We start from the raw sequence: 24352 nt of genomic DNA on the forward strand, positions 1-24352 counted from the left end.
AAAAAAGGAGAGAAGGGGGACAGGGGAAGGGGGGGATATGAATGATGGAGGAGAGGGCGGACCATGGGGACACTTCTCCAAGGGGATGGGATTGGATGGCCTCTCTGGGACCACAAGCCAGGTGGTTGCTATGCCTAAGGGGTGGTATGTGGGTTTGGGGCCTCTTAGTTCCAGGGCCAGTGATCAGTCTACTGCACCCCTCAGCTACCATACAGCACATTTAAGAAGAGGGATAGAGTGAAAGGAGAGAGAAAATATAGTATATATGGTAGTGGGGAGGTATGAATGGAGGGAGTTGCTATCAGCAATGGCAACAGTGGAAAAATATGGAAGTAGTTTTTGTGATGGACTTATCATAAGAATCTGATCCACCTGTGACAGAGCTGGTAGTGTTGGAACACAGACTGAAGCACATTTTTAAAAATTTTTTTCTCTTTCCTTTGATTTATTGCTCATGAGGGTCTATATTTTTGGGGGGAGGGGGTATTATGTTTACTCTTAAGAATATTTTAGTAATGTATAAAAAAATCACTTGTACAAAAATTTAAAAATATATAAATAAATAAATTCTATTGATGGGCATCTGAACTCTGGTCTTTGCTCTCCAAGAGCAAAGCTCCTTTTATATAGTATGCTATAAGAAATATAGGCCTTAGAATCTTCCTTTGTGATGATCTACTGACATTTATTGAGGGATTTTATCCATTTTCATTTGTTAATTTATGTAGAATTTATTTTCAGTGATCACTTGCTTGAGGAAAGTGGTATAAAAAAGATATCCCTGAGAAAGTAGAATGGATCTTCATTATAATAAGAATTTGAGACAACAAATAGAGAGCTCAGATGCTACATAAGCACCTGTAAAACATTAAAAGGATTAGAGGAAGACCTCCAGCAAATCAGAGGAATCTTTTCTGAAGAAGTTACAGAAAGACCTGGATAAAGAGCACACAGTATGAGGGAATTGTGATTTGTATCAGTGTAAGAAAAGCCAGTTAAACCTCAAATTGAATAGTGAAGGGAGAAATCAGATCCTTTTGTTCTCAATTAATTTACATCTCAAAGGTACATGAGCTTTGTTCAGAACTCAAACAGCAATTGCCTCTTTAAAATTGAGTTTTGAAAGACTTCATTTTGAGTACTGTCAGGCACATTTTGCAAAAAGACTAAAATCAAAATGGTTTTGAACACACAGAATTTGCTTATTAAACGCTTTTTTTTCTTAATTCCAATACACATCCCATTCCTTTAACACATAGTATGTTCTTAAGATTTTTACAAATCTAGATTTAAAAACCTCAACATTCTGAGATTTGGTTCAACTAAGTCAATGAATTTTGAGTGGGTTTCTCTTCAAAACTTTGAATAAACTATTAAGGAAAATGAATTTGGACATTTTGGGCTTGGTTTTTGACTTGTGATAGTCTTTGAAAATGATTTCTGCATGTGTGTCAGTGCCTACACAGCTGGAAAATTCCTGTGTGTACACTTCTCTATTTCTCTTTCCAAAACCATTCCTTGCAATTCCCCTGCACTTAGAGCCCTTCCATTTCTAATCTTCTGTGAGTTTTTGTCTTGGCTGGACTTCAGCTGGCTTTCACTTCAGTGAAATATTCAGAAGGCAATATTCTTACCAGCAGGAGGCAATAGCCTAACATGCTCACTTAGAAATATTCATTCTTAGAGAATGACATTGCTTCCTTATCTGCGGCCATACCAAATCTGAGAAAGAAAAAGAGACTGCTATTTATGAAGACAGACTCCACTCTACTGCAAAACCGGACACCAAATTTCTGCTTAGCAGACAAACAACACTCCTCCCTTCCTTCTGTGAATTTCAAACATGGATGGGATTCAGAATATTTTAAGATTTCTCACTAATCAGAAAAATGTCATTGGTTACAGCTTTATGGCTTTGCTAACACTAGGAGGTGAACGGCTCTTTTCACTTGTTGCTTTCAGATGTCCATGTGGCAGTGAAAACTTTGCCTATGGACTGGTCTTTCTCCTTGCTCCAGCCTGGGTCTTACTGATCATTGGGTACTTTTTGAATAGCAGGATGTGGAGACTCTTCACAGGCTGTTGTGTGAACCCCAGAAAAATCTTCCCTAAGGGGAACAGCTGCCATTTCTTTTATGTCTTTGGTCAGATCACTCTGAATGCCCTGGTGGCCCCTATAATGTGGCTTTCTGTGGCTTTGCTCAATGGGACTTTTTATGAATGTGCCATGAGTGGGACCAAGAATCCACAATTCCTGAAGATGATTTGCAAGGGTAAGTCCTCTGACTGCTGGCAAGAGCTGCACAAAGTAGCTTGTGGCAAAACAAGTATGTCCTCTACAGACACCCAAGAACTGAAGCTAACTCTTCAAGCCCAATCTCAGGTAAGTTTAAAAATTTAATTCTCTTCTCAGTTTCTAGATTCAATGAATTTATTTATTCTGTCTGTTCTCCTTGAAACTGATGCTTAATCTTTCTTATGCTCTCATTTGAGTCATAGGACCATGGAATTATGTAGAAATGCAAACAAAAAAGTGAAATTTTTAGAGGGGAGATGGCCCAATGGCAATTACAATTTGTTTTTTGGATTATGTCTTTCCGATTTCTGAAAAGAAGACATTCTACTTGTTATGTACAGGGTGTTCCTAACGTAACAGTATAGGTTTCAGCTATTAAAACTTAAATGCCCAAGTATTTTAGAGCAACCTCTCTGGATTTATTGTGTTAATAATACATAATTGTGAAACATGGCAGGAATTAGTGTTAATGGCAGAGCTTGTAACTGGAACCTCCTGGCTTTTAACTATACATTTCATTTTAAAAAGCTAGCTTCCCAGAAAAAGCTTATCTGGAGTCTGTTAAGTTATTATCATCAAATAGAGCCAAATGAAAGGCCAACTTTCAGGTCAGATTCTTACTCTGAATGCTCTTTTCGCTAAATTGTGAATTTCAATAACAGAAAACCATAGAGCCATTATTCAGCATCCCTTGAATAAGCTGATATGTTGTTTTTAATACAGGAAACAAGGGTTATTTAAATAGCCTCCAAATGAAAGGAAATCATAATCTCTAGAGAGTTGATGAACTGACAACACACCTAAATTTTTATGCCATTATAGCAGCATTGAGAAACAAGAAATTTGAAGTGTTTTCTAATGGTCCAGCAAAGCACAGTATGTTATCTGAATGATTTTTGGCTTCTCCCTTCACGTAGAGAAAGCTGAAGAAGGTAATTGAAAGTGTATAAACAACAAGGAAATGTGAGCAGTCTGCACCAAGTCACAGACAGGTGCAGCCAGACTTCCCATTTGTGGACAGCAAACAGGAAGTCAACTGTGCATTTCTGCATTTCTGTACCAAAATTACCAATAGAGTAGAAAAACTTCAGCACTATTGTTAGCTTTTACGGTACATAAACTGAAGGTTGGTAACTTTGCAACTCTTGGATTTGCCCTGTTCATCATCATTCATGAAAACTGACTTCAAAAAACACATCCTTATAAAAGCTTGGCATTGTGGTTATGGCCTTAAATTAACCACTCTCAACTGGCAATATTGTTTACAAACTACCACCCCTAGTATATCCAATAAGTAACAGAGCGTCCCTTCACATATCAATGTCTATTTGAAGATGCCTGTGAATTGGAGATGTAAGGCAAAATCAACAATTTATATAATTCAGAGTGCCTGATATATATATAATAGATATTGGTTTTTGTTACCTTATTTACATGTGACCTTCTCCTAGATTCATCCTTCTGTAGATTCAAATATACAAATGGATCTATGATTTTATTCATTAAGATATTCTCTCTGATAGTGTAAAATATAATCCATCCATGTCTCCTTTACCCTTTGCTATTATCCACATGGCCAGGTCCTTTTCGCATTTCTTTGATGATATTTTGTTCTCTTCTTCTTTATAACTATTTTTTATATGTTGCAACTGCATTGTGATTATGGAATTCGAGAGTTGGAAGGGACCTTGGTGACCATCTAATCTAATCTATAATGAAAAAAGAATCCCTACTATAATATATGCAATTAGTGGTCATCCATTTTCTCCTTAAAAATCTCCCAGGAGGTGAACTCCACCACCTTCAGAGACAGCACATTTGATCCAGAAATCAAAGTGAAATCCTCTTTGAAAACTTCCACCTACTGTCTGAGCTTTGCCCTCTGGGAACAAATGGAATAAGTTTATATCAGTAAGACTTGATTTAAAAATCAGATCTCAGACACCTACTAGATGGGTGACCCTGGGCAATTCATTTAGCCCCTATTGCCTCCTTAAAAAAAAAAAAAACTATGAAGTTGGAATCTAATCCAATCAATATTAATTAATTGTTTCTTGTGTGTAAGCAATATAATTAATAATGAGAAAGATGCCCTTATCTGAAGGAGCTAAAGGAAGGAAAAAATACACAAAAGAAGGCAGAAAAGCAGGGGGTTTCTCATTTCCTGGAGTTGAAACCAGGCATAGCAGCAGATGCAAAGTGGGGTGATCTAAGAGTCCAGTATCTTCCCTGTTTTGATACTCCATCCTCTAGTTCTCCAAATAGAGTAACACTAAGAGAGATAATTTCTATCAAATTTTTAGTTAGCAGCATGATGATGATAGAAGTGATGAGTTTAGTCTAGCAGGGATATCTTCTACTGTGGAGCTGGAACCAGACAAAGCAGCAGATGCAAAGCTAAATAATCTGTTCAATCTCTCAATTTCACAGATGAAGAGACTGAAATAACAGGGAGGTAAATGTCATGCCTAAAGTCACATGTCAAAAGAGGAACTGAAAATCAGATTTTCTAACTCCCAAGTCACTTTACTCTTTCTACTATAGTACTCTGCCTCCAATCTCATCTGTCTCCAACACAGCCTTTCAAATATCTAAAAAGTACTTTCCTCCCCACTCCCCCATTTTCGGTTCTCCCATGACTCACAGCCATAAAACACTGGATTGTCAATCAAGTGAAAAACCCTTCTAATTATTTGTTGATGGGGGTATTGGGGAGTTTGGACTTTTTTTGTTTTTGTTTTTCTTTTGAAACAGTTATAATTAAATTCTAAATACATTTCAAATATCAAAGCTGAATGATCCCTTTTATATTATATTTATTATATTACATTACCCATTTTAAATTCACCTTTACTTCATTGGTTCTTCATATTTATAATATACTTGCTTTTTAGTACCTCTACCAAGGGGAATAGAAAATTAAAACTAAAGTTCTTCCACCAGTTCCTTGCTAGCAATGCTGATTCAGTGGTGATGGTTAGAATGTTGAAACTAATATTTTGAGATGTAGTTTGGTGTTTTTTCCTGTAGAAATATTATGGTTTTAGTAGGAAATTGGTTTTTTTATAGATCAATATAAAGATCTTTCAAAAGTCCCTTTGGGGGGCATCTAGGTGGTGCAGTGGATAGAGCAACGGCTCTGGAGTCAGGAGTACCTGAGTTCAAATCCAGTCTCAGACATTTAATAATTACCTAGCTGTGTGGCCTTGGGCAAGCCACTTAACCCCATTACCTTGCATAAAACAAAACAAAACCAAAAAAAGTCCCTTTGGGTTCGGCTGAAATTCTGAAAGGCCTCTGAAGTAAAATGTCAGATTAGAGTTAGGGATCAGCAGCCAAACTGTGAATACCAATAGGTATGGGCTTGAAAGATACATTAGATCCAACAAAGGTCTGAAATGGTTAGATGTTGATCATGGCATGGGTGCTGATAAATGTTTAACAAACATCTCACCAAAAAATAAAAGCAGGAAGCATGCATTTTTAAGTTTATTCTATATATTTTTTAACATTTTCTCCATCAGATTCCTAAGAATAGACAATTAAGCCCTTGAGTTGTAGCATTTTTCAATTTCTAAGTTATAAATATTCATGGTCAAAATTTAACAATTAGTTCTTTCATGCCCCCCCCCATAGGGTTAGGGGGTGGGACAGAAAATGGATTAAAATAAGGAATTTGATAGATATAAAATTTGGGTTAAGGATGTGAGAAAGGTTTATTAGCAATGTAGATGTAAAAGTAAATTCCTGAGATACGCATTAAAAAAAACCCAAATAATAAATTAGCTGGAAAAAACTTTCTGGATAGTTAAAGTTAAAATTATAATAAAAAATGCTTCTAATGATATTAAATATTTCAAAGTAATCAGGGTGAATTGAAAGCCATAGCTGCAACTACATCAGTTTTCCTCCATGTAAAAGTACAAGTCAGTCATTGTCATAGATAATTGAGTTCATCTCAATTCTCTTTGTAATACTTTACTTAAATGGTCACTTAAAATAGACAAAGTACTTAGTACTACAAGTACTTACAAATACTTTTATAGTTTTCTGAGTGTGTACTGTTGACAAACAGATTGTTACATCCTTTTGTATATAAAGTCTTCATAAATTACTATGGATAAATTGCTTCATAAACTACTAGCAGAAAAATTCACCATTTGATGACAAACTCTTTATTAATGAGTCTCTAGGAACTCTAGTTTTCAAAAGTCAATGTCTATATATTAGGAGATACTCTGTTGACCAGTTCTAAGGCCCAGTAAGCAAGCTGTGCCATGAGCTTAGTATAACAACGATCTTTTGTGCTTACTCCCTATATTGTATTGCTTTGACTAGTATCAAGTAGTCTGTGAACTTGGATAAGCTCCTGCAGTACCCATGTTCCAGTCCTGAAGCTCTGCTATGAATCTAAATTTTCACATTGCTGCTGTTACCCCTCATTTTCAGGGTTACAGCTCCACTGTGTAGCCAAAGGTATGAGTAATGAAATCTCCTATAGTGCCTTGAGTAACCCTCCTCCCCCCGTCCAATGTGTCCTTATTTACAAGTCATTTCTCTCACTATAAAAAAAAGCTTCTGTTTGATTCCTAACTCACCTGTCTCTAGCCTGCTCTGTTCAACTCTGGCCACCTTCAGGTTAGAGAACAATTCCATAGTTCCATTCATTTGACATCAGTTATAGTCCACTTCTAGAACTAAAAAGAGGCAGAATTGTTTAGGAAGTAGAGTGTGAAATTCAATTCAGAAAGACCTGGGTGCAAATTCTACCTCAGGTGTTTGCAAGTTGCCTAGGCAAATCATTTAATTATTCTCAGTCTCAGTTTCTCATCTATAAAATGGGAATAATAATAAAACCTATCCCATAGGGTTGTGGTAAAGCTAAAATGAGATAATAGAAGTAAAGCAAAACATAAAGCACTATTCAAATCTCAACTATTATTTTTATTTGAATACTTTCCAACTTATGCTCCACTGGAATAATTGCCAAGATCCCAAGATCACTTTATGAGATCTCTTTGAGAACTTAGGTGGGGGACACAAAGCAACATTATATTCACTTCCTTAGCAAGATTATGCACATTACCTGTGAAACCTGGCTAAAAGGTCAACAATATCAAAAGAGGATGTACTAAAAAGATATTTTTCTTTTTCCAGATTTTCTTAGTTCCTTTGTTATTCAATTATTTTTCAGTTGTATCTGACTCTTTGTGACTCCTATCTGGGATTTTCTTGGCAGACATTGAAATGGTTTGCCATTTTCTACTCCAGCTCATTTTACAGATGAGGAAACTGAGGCCAAAGGAGTGAAACGACTTACTCAAGGTCACATAGCTAGGGTCATAAATTTAATATCAGCTTTGAACTTAGGGAAATGAATCTTCTTGACTGTAGGATTGGTATTCTTATCTACTATGCCATCTAGCTGCCCTAAGTTCTTAGTTCTGAGAATATTATATTTTGAACCTATAATTATTATGTATTTCTTCATAGAATAGAAACATACAATAACACGTTAAATTGACAAGTGGTCAAAGGATATACAAAGGCAATTTACAGATGAGGAAATCAAAGCTATCCATAGTCATATGAAAAATTGCTCTAAATAATTACTTATTAGAGAAATGCAAAGTAAAGCATCTCTGAGGTACCACCTCATATCTCTCAGACCAGCCAATATGACAAGAAAAGACAATGATTGATGTTGGAAGGGATGCCAGAAATCTATAATACATTGTTGGTGGAGCTGTGAACTCATCCAACCTTTTGGAACTACGCCCAAAGGGCAACAAAAATGTGCATACACTTTGATCCAGCAATACCACTACTGGGTCTATTCCCTGAAGAGATTATGAAAAAGGGTAAAAACATCACTCGTACAAAAATGCTCATAGCAGCCCTGTTTGTGGTGGCAAAGAATTGGAAATCAAATAAGTGTCCTTCAATTGGGGAATGGCTTAGCAAACTGTGGTATATGTATGTCATGGAACACTATTGTTCTATTAGAAACCAAGAGGGACTGGATTTCAGGGAAGCCTGGAGGGATTTTCATGAACTGATGCTGAGTGAGATGAGCAGAACCCGAAAAACACTGTACACCTTAACAATAACATGGGGGTGATGATCAACCTTGATAGACTTGCTCATTCCATTAGTGCAACAACAAGAGATAATTTTGAGCTATGTGAAATGGAGAATACCATGTGTATCCAGAGAAAGAATTGTGGAGTTTGAACAAAGACCAAGGACTATTACCTTTAATTTAGAGAAAAAACCTGATATCTTATTATGTAATCTTTCTATCTCTTATACTCTATGTTTCTTCCTTAAGGATATGATTTCTCTCTCATCACATTCGATTTGGATCAATGCATACCATGGAAACAATGTAAAGACTGGCAAATTGCCTTCTGTGGGGAGTGGGGGGCGAGAAGCAAGATTAAGGGGAAATTTGTAAAACTCAAAACAAATAAAATCTTTAAAAGGAAAAAAATAAAAATAAAAAGGAAAAAAACAATTTTGAAGTGATAGTAATGTGAGAAATAAAATATTTTGGGATTATTGCTTAGAAAATACATCAGTACTTGTCTCCTCCTCTTAAGGTTCATTTTTGAGGGGCAGTGCAAAATGGTAGGATTTAGTTGTTATTGTTGCTATTACTTCTTCATTTTCAAAGAGGACCAATGGCATTCAGGTGATGTCATGACTTAAGCATGAAAAACATTCAAGTGTGACAGAGTTGAACAAATGTTATCTCATTGTTATGGATAATTTCTACTTGGAAATGTCTTCCCCTGATGTAGATATTTCGCTCACCTGAAACTTATGGTCCTAGAAAGTCTTACTTTTGGTGCAACAAAAATATCACTTACCCTAATGTATACATATTGTTAGTATACATGAGAAGTAAATCTTGAACTCAGGTCTTCTTGATTACAAGGCTGGCCCCCTATTCCTTAGGACATACTACTAGGAATCAAAAAAATTATAGGAGGGGCAGAGAGTTGGTCTAAACATGAATTCTTAACCTAGGATCCATGGATAAATTTCAGAGACTCTTGTGAACCTGAATAGGAAAAAATTACACATTTTTAAACTAATCTTCGTATTTTGTTTTATATATTTAAAAATATTATCCTGAAGGGGTGGCTAGGTGGCGTAGTAGATAAAGCACTACAGTACTCCTGTACCTGGGTTCAAATCTGGTCTCAGACCCTTAATAATTACCTAGCTGTGTGGCCTTGGGCAAGCCACTTAACCCCATTTGCCTTGCAAAAACCTAAAAAAAAAATATTATCCTGAGAATGCATCCAGATGCTTCCCTGGACTAACAAAAAATGTAAGAATTCCTGCTCTAGAATATAAAATTCTAATTCTGATAAGAAACAGGAAATTATATTATAGTAGTCTATGATTATAAATGTATTTTACTTTCAAACATTTGTTCAATCAAGAAGTGTTCAAACTTAGCAATATTAAGACAAATAACAAAGATTTGTTTTAAGATGAAAAATAATACAATTGATCATTCATATTCAAAATTATTATCACCAGAAGACCACTCTATCATACTAAGATGGAGATGGATAGGAGAACTATATACATTAAGTAGAAAGGTTTTTTTAAACACATTAAAATCTAGACTGAAAAGTTTCAGATATGCTCTTAAAATAACTATTCACAATAATATAAAAAAGTGAAACAATTATGAACAATTCTAGAAACAGTTATATTTGTCTTTCGTGTGTGTGTATGTGTGTGTGTGTCCTATGCAGAGATCTAAAAGACTGCATTCTAGAAGATAATCAAGAAACTAAAATAAAATGTAATCAGATTTACTGAAAAAGGTCAAGTTACCACATGCCAGACTCTACCAAAGAAAAACCATTGTATGCTTTATGCTTAGTGGATGAACGGGAGGCAGTGAGGGGGATGAAGTTTGAGCAATGTCAGGCAACTTAAATGCAGTATATTGACTTGAAAATATTGACTATATGAAAAAAAATTTATTATATGAAAATAATCCCCATCTCAATCCTAATTTTTGTTTTTGTTGAGATGAAGATGATGACTCTTTGTGACTCCATTTGGAATTTTCTTGGTAAAGATACTGGAATGGTTTCCCATTTCCTTCTCCAGCACACTTTGATGAGGAACTGAGGTAAACAGGGTTAAGTGTCTGAGGCCAGATTCAAACTCTTGAAGATGAGTTCCTCCTGACTCCACACCAAGCACTTTACCTACTATGCCATTTCTTCATTTCTAGCACTATACTTGCTATAGAAATTAAATACAAAGTGTTTACAGATTTTACATGTTGTGAGGATTGAGGTAAGGGCATTAATTTCCATAAAACCTTCTGTGAATAATCCCTGAATCAAAGTCCTTTTTCTGTGTGAAAAATGACAGTTTCTTTTAAAGAAAATATTATTACATTGACAGAAAAACCTCAAATCAAAATGGCTATACGGTAGTATACAATGGGCATTTTAACTGATGATTAGTTACTGGGGAGGTCTTAAGTCTTTTCTATTTTGTACATGCAACAGTATATATTTTTATTAGCAAAATTGGAATGCTTGATGGTGGTGGTACAAATTCTTTTTTCAGCAACACCTTTACCTGTGTACAATGACTTGAATTTGTATCAGTGAAATGCATGGTATAGAACACTATCTATAGAGGGAATGTTGCCTCACCTTGATCTCAGCAAAAACTCCATTATGGCTGATCCTTAAAGTAGAGTCAACTCCTAGTTACCCAATATTTGAATGAGTATTCTGGCTTTGGGTTATGAGTGTGAAGTTCATTTATTCTCAGGTTGCCAATTCACAGTACAGTATAAAGAATCAGTAGGACCCTGGTTAAATTATTGACCTTGCTACTCAGTACCTGTGTGATGAGTCATTTAATTTTTTCTGGACTTCAGTTCCTCATATATGAAATCTTTCAGTTGTACTAGATTACTTCAGAGATTGTTTCTAGCTTGAAAGCTTTAATTTCACGATTTAGTCATTGATACCCAAGTGATGGGAATTAGAAAAGGATGACCTCTAAGTTTCTTTCCAGTTCCAAATTTCTGATATGCTGATATTATATCCATTTGAATAACTGAAAATTCCCTGTTCATTTTCTTTCCAAGATCCTAGGGTGGTGTGTGGTTTCCATGGCTGCCTTCTTCTCTCTGCTCACTAACTGCTATGCCAGATGCCGATCTAAGATCAGCCACCTTCAGATGAAGTTCTGGAAGATCTATGCAGACCAGGAGAAGGAGCAATTTGAAAAAACTTTCCAGGAGTATGCAACCAAGCTGAGTGAAAGGAACCTGAAATGTTTTTTTGAGAACAAAAAGCCATCTGCTTTCCCCATGCCGACCTTTGAGGCCTGGGAGGCTGCCTCAGAGTTGTACTCCTTCAACCGAACTCAGCAACATTATAGCACCCTTCACCGGGTAGTTGAAGATGGGCAGGGAAGCATTAATGAAGACACAGAAACAGCTTTGGACTTTATGGACAGCCGGGCTATTGTCTAGCATTCAGAAAAGCATCATTTCCATCCTCTTTGGATTGTTACAAATGCTCTATGTCTTATATATTGAGGAATCTTAATGTCTCACTAACCAAAAAAGCTTTTCAGAGTCTGGTATAATGATTAGAGCAACAGAGAGATTAGCTGGACTTGGAATTGAAATATCTGAGTTAAACTCCTGCCTCCAATTTACACCAAACTGACCTATTTGTCCTACATCTCTTCTCCCATCTCTATAGAGGTTATCCTTCATGTCTGGAAAGTACCCTTTCCTCACTGCCATGTCTTGGAATCTCTATTTTTCTTTAAATTTCAACTCAAGTGCTACCTTTTCCAGGAGGCCTTGATGCTAGGGCTTTCCATTCTCCCAAAATTATTTTATATTTATTTTGTATATATTTTTATTTCCTTATATGTGTATGTTTCTTCCTAAGAGAAGGCAAGTTCTCTGATAGCAGGGATTATTTTATTTTTGTCTTTTCATGTTCCTAGACCCTAGCAGAGTCCCAGTCATATAAATCATTGGCATAGAATAAATATGTGCTAATTGATTGACTTGGCACTTGCTCTAGTAACTTTATGACCATGGACAAATTATATAATATGCAACATTGAAATAATAAAATCTATATTACCCACCTCACTGGTTCAAAAGAAGAGTATATTTACAAATTGACTATGGTAGTATCAGTTGTTAGTGGCAGTATTGGTATGTTACTATTATTACTGAGAAGTAGTGTAAATACAGTAGATAAAGAGGTAGTCTCAAGTCATAAAGCACTAGGTTACTCTGTTTATGTGATCATAGAAGAGGTTCCATACAGGGTTAAGATCTTAGAGCAAAGGGGCAGCTAGGTGGCACAGTGGATAAAGCACTGGCCTTGGAGTCAGGAGTACCTGGGTTCAAATCCAGTCTCAGACACTTAATAATTACCTAGCTGTGTGGCCTTGGGCAAGCTACTTAACCCCATTTGCCTTGCAAAAACCTAAAAAAAAAAGATCTTAGGGCAAAGCAATAGCAGAACAAGTCAACTTTGATAGAGGAAGTTTCTTTAATAGGAGTTCCACTCACTTAGGAAATCTCAGATCTATTTCAAAAATCCATCATTATCATCATCACCAATTCTATTTCTTCTCCTCTATGTCTTCTTCATAGAGGAAAAAGAGGTAATTTTAAAGTGATCCTTGATCATCACATCACATAAATGTTTATGTCAAACACTTTCTAATGTCAATTTAAAAAAAAAAGGATATTTTTAAAAACTATGCTTTGTTTCCCTGTACCACTACATAATCAAAAAATGTGTATTCTCTGATGTATTTACATGAGGGAGAAAAGTGGCTCCATCTGGACATTCTGAAAATTCCAAGGCCTAACATTTCACTGAATGTCTATGAACAAACAATTAGTCATAGGATAGCAATTTTCTGTCTGTTTTTTCCACTTAGACTTTGTTGGCCCATAGATCTCTTAGATAAGTATTATATCTAATTTTTTCACTGTTCAGCTCCTTGTCTGGAGGATTTCTTTTAGATTTCTCCTTTTTTAACTCCTCTGTTCAAAAGCCACAAACTCTTGCCTTGAGAAAAATGACAAAAGTAAGGGAAAGCAAGAAACAATCTTGTCTAATGGCCCATATTTTGTTCATGGAGACGGAGTAAATTTAGATACCTTAAATCCCATATCTCCTTGGCTCATTTTGTATTCATCTAGGTTTTCTTGGGAATCAGTATATAATTCATGTCTAGGGCTTCACAGATGTAGGTAAAATAGATCTAGTTTACTAATGTTGTAAGAAATGGCCTGAGGAAGGACCAAACAAAGATTATCTCCTCTCAAATAAATGGTAGAGATCTCCAAATGATCTTATTCCCAGTTGATGGTATGAATTGCACTGAGCCCTACCTAGTACATTCAGTGACTCCCCAGTAATATTCAGGAAATTGACTGGTATGGTCATCTACACTAAAAATAAAAATGGATGAAAAATATACAACCAAAATAGGATATGTGGCTAGACACATCGACTGCCTAATCAATATGTGTTTTTGCAGCTGTCTGAGGCTTTGAATTCCATAGCAGCTATTGCTCCATCTTGATACAGGAATTATCTATACCAAAGGAAATCACAAACAGAAATATGCATAATATAATCATAATAAAATAATATAGAATACCTGAATATATATTATGAGCATATGTGTATGTGTGATATAGTGCAATAGATGAGACAATTTGGCCCTACTATATGTGACTGCAAAAATGATTACTAATGTGGTATGATGTAAGAGCCCTAGAAAGACATCCCAACCTCAAAAATTCCTCCTCTACCTGCTTATCATAAGTGATGCATTCTTTTGGATTAAAACCTGAAGCTTCCAGGAGCTTTGTTTAATATATGATTCCCCTCAGGCACCCTTAGGACTTTGGCTAAAATAAAATGGGACAAAGGTCAGTTAAATTCTGAGATGTAAGGGAAGGAGAACCAGGAGACTGCAGTAGGTACAGAGAATAAAGGGTAATCCAAGGAGGTCATCCCTGTAGGCAAGTGGGTACTATAGTGAAGGCCTTGAGTTTCAAGGGATACCATGAAGGCAAAAAGAATTCCATGGAGATGTGGCAAGAAGATTGAAAAAAAAGAGAGACAAAAAAGTACACATAAACTTAAGTTATATGTCATGAATTTACTAAAGAGCAAAATATTTAAAAACCCCATAAATACTAATGTAGTTGATATAATTTTCCACTGTTAATACTTTACATAGGTAGTTTCTGTTTTTGTCAGCTTCTCAATTTTCCATCTCCCTCCAAGGATCTCTCAACTAACAATTCATAGAATCATTGAACATGAATTAGAAGACACCTTAGAAAGCTCTAAGTCCAAGATCTGTACAAAACTAAAGAGAAAATTCAAAGGTGGTTAATGTTTGTCTATTGTATTCAAGGTACTAAGTTAATTGCTAAGGTTGTCTAGACAAACTCCATTTGTCTTCTAAGAGTTTACATTTTGGGGGCAGGGAATACAAGTACACAGTTAAATAAATGAGAGTGTAATGGTTAGAACTCTAGATTTAGAATCAAGACCTGAGTTCAAATACAGCCTCAGATAACACCTGGCTGTGTAATCCTATGTGAGTCACTTACCCTCTGTTTGCGTTAGTGTCCTTAGCTATAAAATAGAGATAATTATAGGATCTATCTCCTAGAATCATTATTAATCATTATTAGCTAGCAGTTAGTTAATGATTCTTCTTTCACCTAATTTCCTCCTCCTTTTCTTTCTCCTTCTCTTTCTCCTCTTCCTCCTTCTTCCTTTCTTCTCCTCCTTCACCTTCTTCCTTCTTCCTTCCCCTTCTCCTTCTTCTCCTCCTCCTTCTCCTCCTTCTCCTTCTCCTCCTCCTTCTCCTTCTCCTTCTTCTCCTTCTTCTCCTTCTTCTTCTTCCTTCTTTCCACTTCTTTCTTCTTCTTCTTCTTTCCCAGTTGACAGATAAGATTTTTCAAAGCATTTTAAATTCTGATCTCTTCTCACTCCATTTCCAATGTTCTTTTTCTTTTATTGAAAATATTAATTATTTTTTATCAATGAAAAGAAATTTGTGTAGTTCTATGTGTATACACATTCATACATCTACACTTTTATTATTGAATTAGTTAAGGTCTCTTGAGTGGTTAAGAAGTTTATTGTCTGAACAGTTCTGTGTTTTTCATTATGGTCTTATGGTAACTTTCCAAATTCTTTTCAGATTTCTGGATCCCAGAAACATTCAGATGGAAACTATGCAAAAAAAAAGTTTCCAATGTTTTTTCACCATGGTAAAAGTTAAAGACTAAGAATTGTTCAAAAATAACTAAACCAAATGTAGAGTGTTTTTCGGATTTGATCACGTTTTTAAAAAAGCAACATAGAAAGGGATTCAGGCTGAGCTGAAAAAACTGTGTTGAGGACTTCCAGATACTTTCTTTACTAAAGTTCCTGTGAGTTCAAAAATCAGTAGCTTTTATCTCGCTCTTTTTAGCTATTGATGATGTAGTAACATTCTGTTTCTTGATTGTACTGAAGTAAGAGAAAATGTTTCTTTAGACATATAATGTCACAGAAGAAAACTCATAGAAGTTATTTAGTGACTGAATGGAAAAATCACAGGTTCTGGGGTCAGGAAACATTATATTCCTATGTTCAAATTTATTCTCAGACACTTACTAGTGGGTGACCTTGAAAATCACATAACCCTGTTTCCTCATCTGTCAAATGAATTGGAGAAGGAAATGGCAAAGCACTCCAATAGCTTTGTCGCAAAATTCCCAAATGAGGTCATGAAAAGTCATACACAACTGAACAATAATAAATTCCCTCTACCCTATCTTACAAGGTAAAAAAAAATGGATAGTAGAGGGTCTAGAGTCACAAAAAGTGGTAAATAATAAAAAAGATTTAGGATCATGTTTGGTCATTTTTCAATCATATCTTTACCCTTGCTGTCCCTAATACCTAGAATGTACTCCCTCCTTACTTCTATTCCACAGAATCCCTCTTTTCTTTTAAGATGCCTATTGAGAGGGTGACTAGGTGGCACAGTGGATCAAGCACTGGTCTTAGAGTCAGGAGTACCTGAGTTCAAATCTGACCTCAGACACTTAATAATTACCTAGCTGTGTGACCTTGGGCAAGCTACTTAACCCCATTGCCTTGTAAAAAAAAAAAAAACAAACCTAAAAAAAGATGCATATTGAGCACACATGCATCTATCTATATATAGATATATACCTTTGTGTTATGTGTATATGTATATAGATATATATGTGGGTATCTATGTGTATGTACGTATATTTGTTTAATTTAAATTTGTTTTATAGATATTTTATATGTACTTGTATTTCTCAGAGTAGTTACATTTCACATTGTAACTTTCCCCATTGTGGGTTCCTGTTAATGAAATTTTGTCTGTTTTTCTCTCTCTGATAACAAATATGAAACTCCCCATTGTACCAATAGTCACTGAATGGTGCTGGAATCCTGGTAGGGGAAGATTCCCATGCTTTATGGCAATCTTTAGCATAACTGATAAGAGACAAAAGTCCTGAGCTGGGAGGAGGCATTCCTTCTAACCTAATGGAAAGTCTGATATCAAGTTTCCCAGCCCCTAACTAATGGATCATGAAACACATCCTGACTTGAGGGTCACTTCCTTGAGGGACAGAAGCAGCTTTATCAGATCCTGCTTCTGATTGCAGAATGGTAGCATCCCATGTATATATGAGTAATCTGCAAGCTTAGAGAGGTCAGTACCACCTATGTTAATTTAATTTCATTTGTTCTTTCTTGAACTCAAACTCTGGAGTCTAATACCATGTGAGTCTAATTCCATCTGTTCTTTATTAGGACAAACTCTGAAGGTTAACATATGTTAGTTTAATTCTTTATTAAGGTCAAACTCTTGGAGATAGCCACTATATATAGTATGTGTGTGTGTGTGTGTGTGTGTGTGTGTGTGTGTGTGTGATGGATCAACACAGGAAATTAAACAGGAATATTGGGAGGAGTTTTGAGAAAGCTGCAGTACATGAGAAGATAAGCAGATGACACAGAAAAAGTTTAAGAAATCAAAAATACATAAAATACATACATAGCTTTGTGTAATATCAAAATATTTTATATTTTAATACAACAATAATTCAGACTTCTCTGGTACAAAGGAGAAGACCAAAAATTTTTATATTGATTTTCAGATCATGGAGGTACCTTATTCCTAATTCCCATGAAATGGACAGGATGACTATATATACTCATTACAAGTAGGTATTCTTTTATTTTTTGTACTTGTATCAACAACTAGGAAAGTGCTTGGCACTATAGTAGGCAAATAAAAAATATTTGTTGGTTGATTTTTGGAGATCTGATATAAAAGTCTATTAGTCTTTAGGGTACATTGAAAAGGTCCATATTAGTTTATCTTGCTTAATGTCATTTTCATTGATAAAGCCATATCTGCTGAACTATTTGACAGTACTAAGATCTTTGGTGAATTTCTGATCAGGATGGTGAAGAGAAACCAGGCACTGTTTAAGCTCTCCTGGCTTTCCATCAGAACTGACAAAAATCAAGCCTCTTATCAGATTTTTGATCAACAGAACCCACAAAAGAATAAAAGAGAACATCTTCCAGCAAGTCTGACATGGGAAGAATGTGGACATGCCCAGGGCAGAGAGCCAAGACCCAGCACCCAAGTGGCAAGGTGAGGTGGGGGGACCAATCTGAGAACAACAGTTGTGGGAGTGGAAGCATTTGCAGTGTACAAAGTAGGAGAACTGGGAGAACTCTAGCATGCAAACTGGGAGAGTTCCAGGACAACTGTTCAATCTGGATAAACAGAACCATAAATCCCTGGGTTTCCAGTTGAAGTCCTAGTGTTCCTATTGGAGGGCCTGGTCATTTCCCAGTGCAAACACAGAAACAGATGTCTGTACCTATATTAAAGGTCCAGGAGTGGGCAGTGGACTTCCCCAGCTTTGATAATCCATAGAGAACCTCTGTTGTTTCCAGCCCTTTTAGCCTGGCCCAATAGGGCCAGCCCAGACCCAGTTCCAAACAGAAGGAGTAGGCAACTGACAACCCCAACACAATCTAGAGAAAGTTTTTTGTATTACTTACTGATTGGTCCACTGAGTAACCCCCTGGAATTCCTAACTCCAATAAAGCAAGACCTCTGGGGTTCCTAACACCAAAGGTCTCCCCTAACAGAAGACCCCAGAGAAAGCTAACCTCCAAAATTGAAGAAAAACCAGCACAAAAGAGGGTCTATTGAATGTTTCCTTGGAAATAAGGATACCAGTTTAGAAAAGGCAGAAGGGATGCTATATGTGAAGCTTCAGAGGAGAATAAGAATTGGCCTCCAGCCCAGAAAGCTTTCTTAGAAGATATCAGAAAGGAGTTTAAAAATCAAATGGAAAAAGCAGAAAAAGAAACACAAGAGAAAATTAACATCTTGAAACAAAAAATGAGTGAAGAAAACAATCCTTTAAAAATATAATTGGACAAATGCTAAAAGAAAATATTACCTCAAAAACATAATTGGGCAAATAGAAAAAGATAACAACTCCTTTAAAAATAGAATTGATAAAATGTAAAAGGAGATGCAAAAGCTAAAATGGAGAAAAATATCTCCCTGAAAAAGACTGGGATTAGTGGAAGCTAATGACTTCATGAGACATCGAAAATCTGTTAACAAAATTTTAAAAAATGAAAAAGTAAAAGAAAATGAAAAATATACCATTGGTAAAAACAACTGATCTGGAAAATAGATCCAGGTGAGACAATCTTGATCCAAAAAAAAAACCTGGATTCCTTTCTTCAGGATATAGTTAAGGATAACTGCTCTGATATTCTGGAAGTAGAGGGCAAAATAGCTGTTGAAAGAATTCATTGATCACTTCCTAAAAAGGGATCCTATAATGAAAACACCAAGGAATATTGTTGCCAAATTCCAGAATAATAGCTCAAGGAGAAAATCCTGCAAACAGCCAGAAAGAATCAATTCATATACCAAGAAGCCACAGTCAGGATTACATAAGATCTGGCTGCATCAGCATTAAAGGATCAAGGAGACTGAAATATGATATTTCAGAAGTCAAGGGAGCTTGAATTACAACTAAGAATTATCCAGCAAAAGTAAGCCTTTTTCAGGGGGAAAAGATGGATATTTAATGAAATAGATTACTTTTAAACTTTTCTGATGAAAAGACCAGAATTGAACAGGAGATTCATGAGGTACATTAAAAGGTAAACAGGGGAAAGAAAAAAACTTCTATCCAATAAGATTAAACTGGCTACATCCCTACCTAGGAGGAAAATGCTCAATACTCTTGAGAATTGTAACTCTGTTAGAGGGAATTTACTTGGGCAAAAAGTATATACATTTATAGTATATCCATGACTTTGATGGAATGGTTTTTCAAAATTTAAGCATATTAAAAAAAGAGAGGATTTTAAAGAGATGGGAGGAAGAGGGAAGTAAATTACATCACATAAAAAGCTACAAAGGATCCATTGCAAATAGAAGGAAAGAAAGGAGGAGGTGAAAATCACCTGAATCTTAGTCTAATCAGATTTGGCTCAAAGAGGTATTAACACATATACTCAGTTGAGTTTAGAAATTTATCTTAGTTTTCAAATATTAGGAGGGGGAAAAGGCAGGGGGAGGGAGGGAGGGAAACAGGGACTAATGAAAGGGAGGGAAGGAAGAAGGGGTAAAGGGTAAAGGGAAAGAAAAGGGAGGGTGGTAGAAGGGAAAACACATTGAGGGAGGTGGTATTCAAAAGCAAAAAACTGGAGAAGAAGGATAGGGTAAAAGGAGGGGGAAAATACAAATGGAAGGAGAGATGGTATGGAGGGAGAGTTATAAAGAGTCAGTAATTATAACTGAATTGTGAATGAGATGAACTTTCCCATAACATGAGCAGAGTGAATAAAAACCAGAATTCTACGATCAAACACATTTGAAGCAAAGTGATACACACAGAGTAAAGGTAAAAAGCTGGAGCGTTATATATTATGCTTCAGTTGAAGTGAAAAAAAGCAGGGATAGCAATCTTATCTCAGACAAATCAATTGCAAAAAAAGAGATCCCATTAAAAGAGATAAGGAAATTACATCCTCCTAAAAGGTACCATAAACAGTGAATTAATTTCAATACTAAACTTGTATGAACAAAATGATAGAGCATCCACATTCTTAAAGGAGAAGCTAAATGATTTATAGGAAGACATAGAGAATAAAACTATATTGGAGGGGGACCTCAACCTCCCTCTTTTGGAATTAGATTAACAGTAAAATACACAAAAAAGAAGTTAAGGAATTGAATAGAATGTTAGAAAACTTAGATATGATAGACTTCTGGAGAAAATTGAATAGAGATAGAAAGGAATATACCTTTTTTTCCTGTGGTATGTGACACCTCCACAAATATTGGCCATGTACTAGGGTATAAAAGCTTCATAATCAAATACAGAAAAGTATTCAGGGCCAGCTCCTGAGAGTGATTTACATATATTTTTGGTGCCTTTGCCACCAGAGATATGTATGTATTCTTGCTCATTAAATAGTATTTGTTGGCTGTCCAGTGAACTCTGACCTGAGGCATTCTGGGGTGTCCTGGAATCCATTAAGTAATACAAAAAACTTTCTCTAGATTGTGCTGGAGTTGTCAGCTGCCCACTCCTTCTGTCTGGGGTGTTTGGAGACTTTTCTGATAAGGAAGTCTGCAGATTTCTAAGAATAAATACTGTAAATTTACCCAGGAAATTGTGTAGCTGGGTCTCTTTTAACCTGTCATTCCTGAGGTAAGTTTTTGTTATAAAAGTCTGAGTATCTAAGAATAAACCAGTAGAGTTGTATCACAACCTTTAAACCAGTAGAGTCGGGGGCGGCTAGGTGGCATAGGGGATAAAGCACCAGCCTTGGAGCCAGGAGTACCTGGGTTCAAATCTGGTTTCAGACACTTAATAATTACTTAGCTGTGTGGCCTTGGGCAAGCCACTTAACCCCATTTGCCTTGCAAAAACCTAAAAAAAAAAAAAAAAAACCAGTACAGTCCTATCACAACCCTGTGTACATCTCCATTCAACCTGACTCTGGAGTCAATGTCCAGACATACATCATAACTATCGCAGGAAATAGAAAAGCAGAAGTATTGTATGCATTCTTTTCAGATCATGATGCAATAAAAATCACATGCAATAAAGGGCCATGGAGAGATAGCCCTAAAACTAATTGGAAACTAAATAGCCTAATTTTAAAGAATGAGTGGATCAAAAAACAAATAGAAAGAATTAATGATTTAATCCAAGACAATGACAATAATGAGAAACATAAAAATTTATGGGTTGAAGCAATTATTAAGGGAAATATATATATATATATATATATGTTTTCATGAATAACGAAATCAATGAACTGAGTATGCAATTTAAAAAGTTAGAGAAAGAACAAATTAAAAATCCCAATTAAATATCAAATCAGAAATTCTTAAAATTAAAGGAAAATTAATAAAAATCAAAAGCAAGAAAACTATGGAACCAATAATTAAAACCAAGAGTTGGTTTTATAAAAAAAAATAATAAAATAGATAAACTTTGGTTAATTTGATTTTAAAAAATAAAGAAGAAAATCAAATTACTAGTATCAAAAATGAAAAACATGAATTTACCACCTTTGAGGAGGAAATTTAAATTTGGAACTATTGAAATAGATGAATATTTACAAAAATATAAACTGCCTAGGTTTAAAAGAAAGGGAAATTAAATACTTAAATAACCCCATCTCAGAAAAAGGAATTGAACAAGCCATCAATGAACTCCCTAAGGAAAAAATTTCCAAGGCCAGATGGATTCACAGGAAAATTCTACTAAAGGAAAAATTAAGTTCCAATTCTATATAAACTATTTGAAAAAACTGGTGAAGGAGATCTGTTAAATTCCTTCTATGACACCAATATGGTGCTGATACCTAAACCAAGAAGAATCAAAACAGAGAAAGAAAATTATAGACCAATTTCCATAATGAATATGGATGCAAAAATTTTTAAATATTAGCAAAGAGATTATAGAAAGTTATCAGTAAGACAATACACAATGATCAATCAGGATTTATACCAGGAATATAGTGTTGGTTCAATATTAGGGAAAATTATCAGCATAATTGACCATATCGACAACAAACCTAACAGAAATTATATGGTTATCTCAATAGATGCTAAAAAAGCTTTTGACAAACTGCAGCGCCTATTTCTATTAAAAATACTAGAGAGCAAAGGAATAAATGGGAAATTTCTTAAAATTCTAAGCAATGTCTTCCTAAACATCAACAGGCATTAGATGTGAGCTAGAAGCATTTCCAATAAGAACAGGAGTGAAATAAGGATGCCCTTTAACACCACTATTATTCAATATTGTATTAGAAATGATAGCTATAGCGATAAGAGAAAAAAAGAAATTGAAAGAAGTAAAATTGGTAATGAAGAAACAAAGCTCTCACTTTTTGCAGATGATATGATAATATACCTACAGAACTCTAGAAAATCATTTTAAAAACTACTGGAAACAATTAACAACTTTAGCAAAGTCACAGGACATAAAATAAACCCACATAATATTTTTCATTATTTCTATATATTACTATCAAGATACAGTAGCAAGAAATAAAAAAAGAGAAATCCCATTTAAAATAACTTCAGACAACACAAAATACTTGGGAGTCTATCTGCCAAGGCAGACTCAGAAACTATTAAAAAAAAAAAACTATAAAACACTTTTCACACAAATAAAATCAGTTCTAAATAATTGGGCAAATGTCAATTTCCCATGAGTAGGCTGACCTAATATAATAAAATGGCAATTCTACTTAAATTAAATTACTTATTTAGTGCCATACCAATCAAATTTCCAAAAAAATTACTTTGGTGGATTAGAAAAAATAGTAACTAAATTCATATGGAGGAACAAAAAAGGTAAATATTATCAAGGGAATTAATGAAAAAAAATGCAAAATAAGGCAACCTAGTCATACCAGATCTAAAATTATATTATAAAGTATCAGTCACCAAAACTACTTGGTACTGGTTAAGAAATAGTGTGGTAGATCAGTGAAATAGATTAGGTGCAAAGAATGACTATTAATCTACTATTTGATAAACTCAAAAATTCTAGTTTCTTGGGAAAAATAAAAGTTGCTTGAAAAACTGGAAGATAGTATGGGAGAAACTAGACATAGACCCACATCTCATACCCTATACCAAGATAAGGTCAAAATAGGTACACAATTTAGACATAAAAGGTAATATTTTAAAACAATTAGGATAACAAGGAAAGTTTCCTGTCAGATCTATGGAAAGGGGAACAGTTTATGAACAAAGAAGTGATAGAGAACATTAAAACTGGATAATTTTGATTACATTAAATTAAAAAGTTTTTGCACAAACAAAACCACTGCAGCCAAGATCAAAAGAAATGTAGTAAGTTGGGAAACAATTTATGCAAATAGTGTTTCTGAAAAAGCATTCATTTTTAAAATATATAGAGAACTGAGTCAGATTTATAAAAAAGTCATTTCCCCAGGATAAGTGGTCAAAGGATATGAAAAGGCAATTCTCAGTCAAAGAAATCCAAGCTATCTATATATAGTCTTATGAAAAAAATGTTCTAAATTATTATTGATTAGAAAAATGCATATTAAAACATCTCTGAGGTACAACTTCACACCTTTCAAATTGGCCAGTAGGACTAGAAAGGAGAATGATCAATTTTGGAGGAGATGTGGGAAAACTGGGACACTAATACATTGTTGGTGGAGTTGCCAACTAATCAACTTTCCTAGAATTATACCCAAAAGACAATTAAAATGTGCATACCACTTGATCCAGCAATACCACTTCTAAGTCTGCATCCTGAAGAAATCATGAAAAAGAGTAAAAATTCCACATGTCCACATGTACAAAAATACTCATATCAGTTTTTTGAGGTGGCAAAGAATTAGA

At 35.1% G+C, this 24352-nt stretch overlaps 2 protein-coding genes across 3 annotated transcripts in view; one reads left to right on the plus strand and one right to left on the minus strand.

Moving 5' to 3' along the window:
- Positions 1 to 24352, minus strand: part of TRAPPC3L (trafficking protein particle complex subunit 3L) — a 77658-nt gene that overhangs the window by 7085 nt on the left and 46221 nt on the right. The gene's annotated exons all lie outside the window — the stretch shown is intronic.
- On the plus strand, positions 1666 to 15349 carry LOC141487848 (calcium homeostasis modulator protein 5-like). The gene is made up of 2 exons (XM_074187413.1): positions 1666 to 2383; positions 11439 to 15349. The coding sequence occupies exons 1-2, from the start codon at positions 1844 to 1846 to the stop codon at positions 11826 to 11828; spliced, it is 930 nt and encodes a 309-aa protein (XP_074043514.1). The 5' UTR covers positions 1666 to 1843; the 3' UTR covers positions 11829 to 15349.

This window comes from Macrotis lagotis, chromosome 5 (genome assembly GCF_037893015.1).
Source record: "Macrotis lagotis isolate mMagLag1 chromosome 5, bilby.v1.9.chrom.fasta, whole genome shotgun sequence".
NCBI classification, from domain to species: Eukaryota; Metazoa; Chordata; class Mammalia; order Peramelemorphia; family Peramelidae; genus Macrotis; species Macrotis lagotis.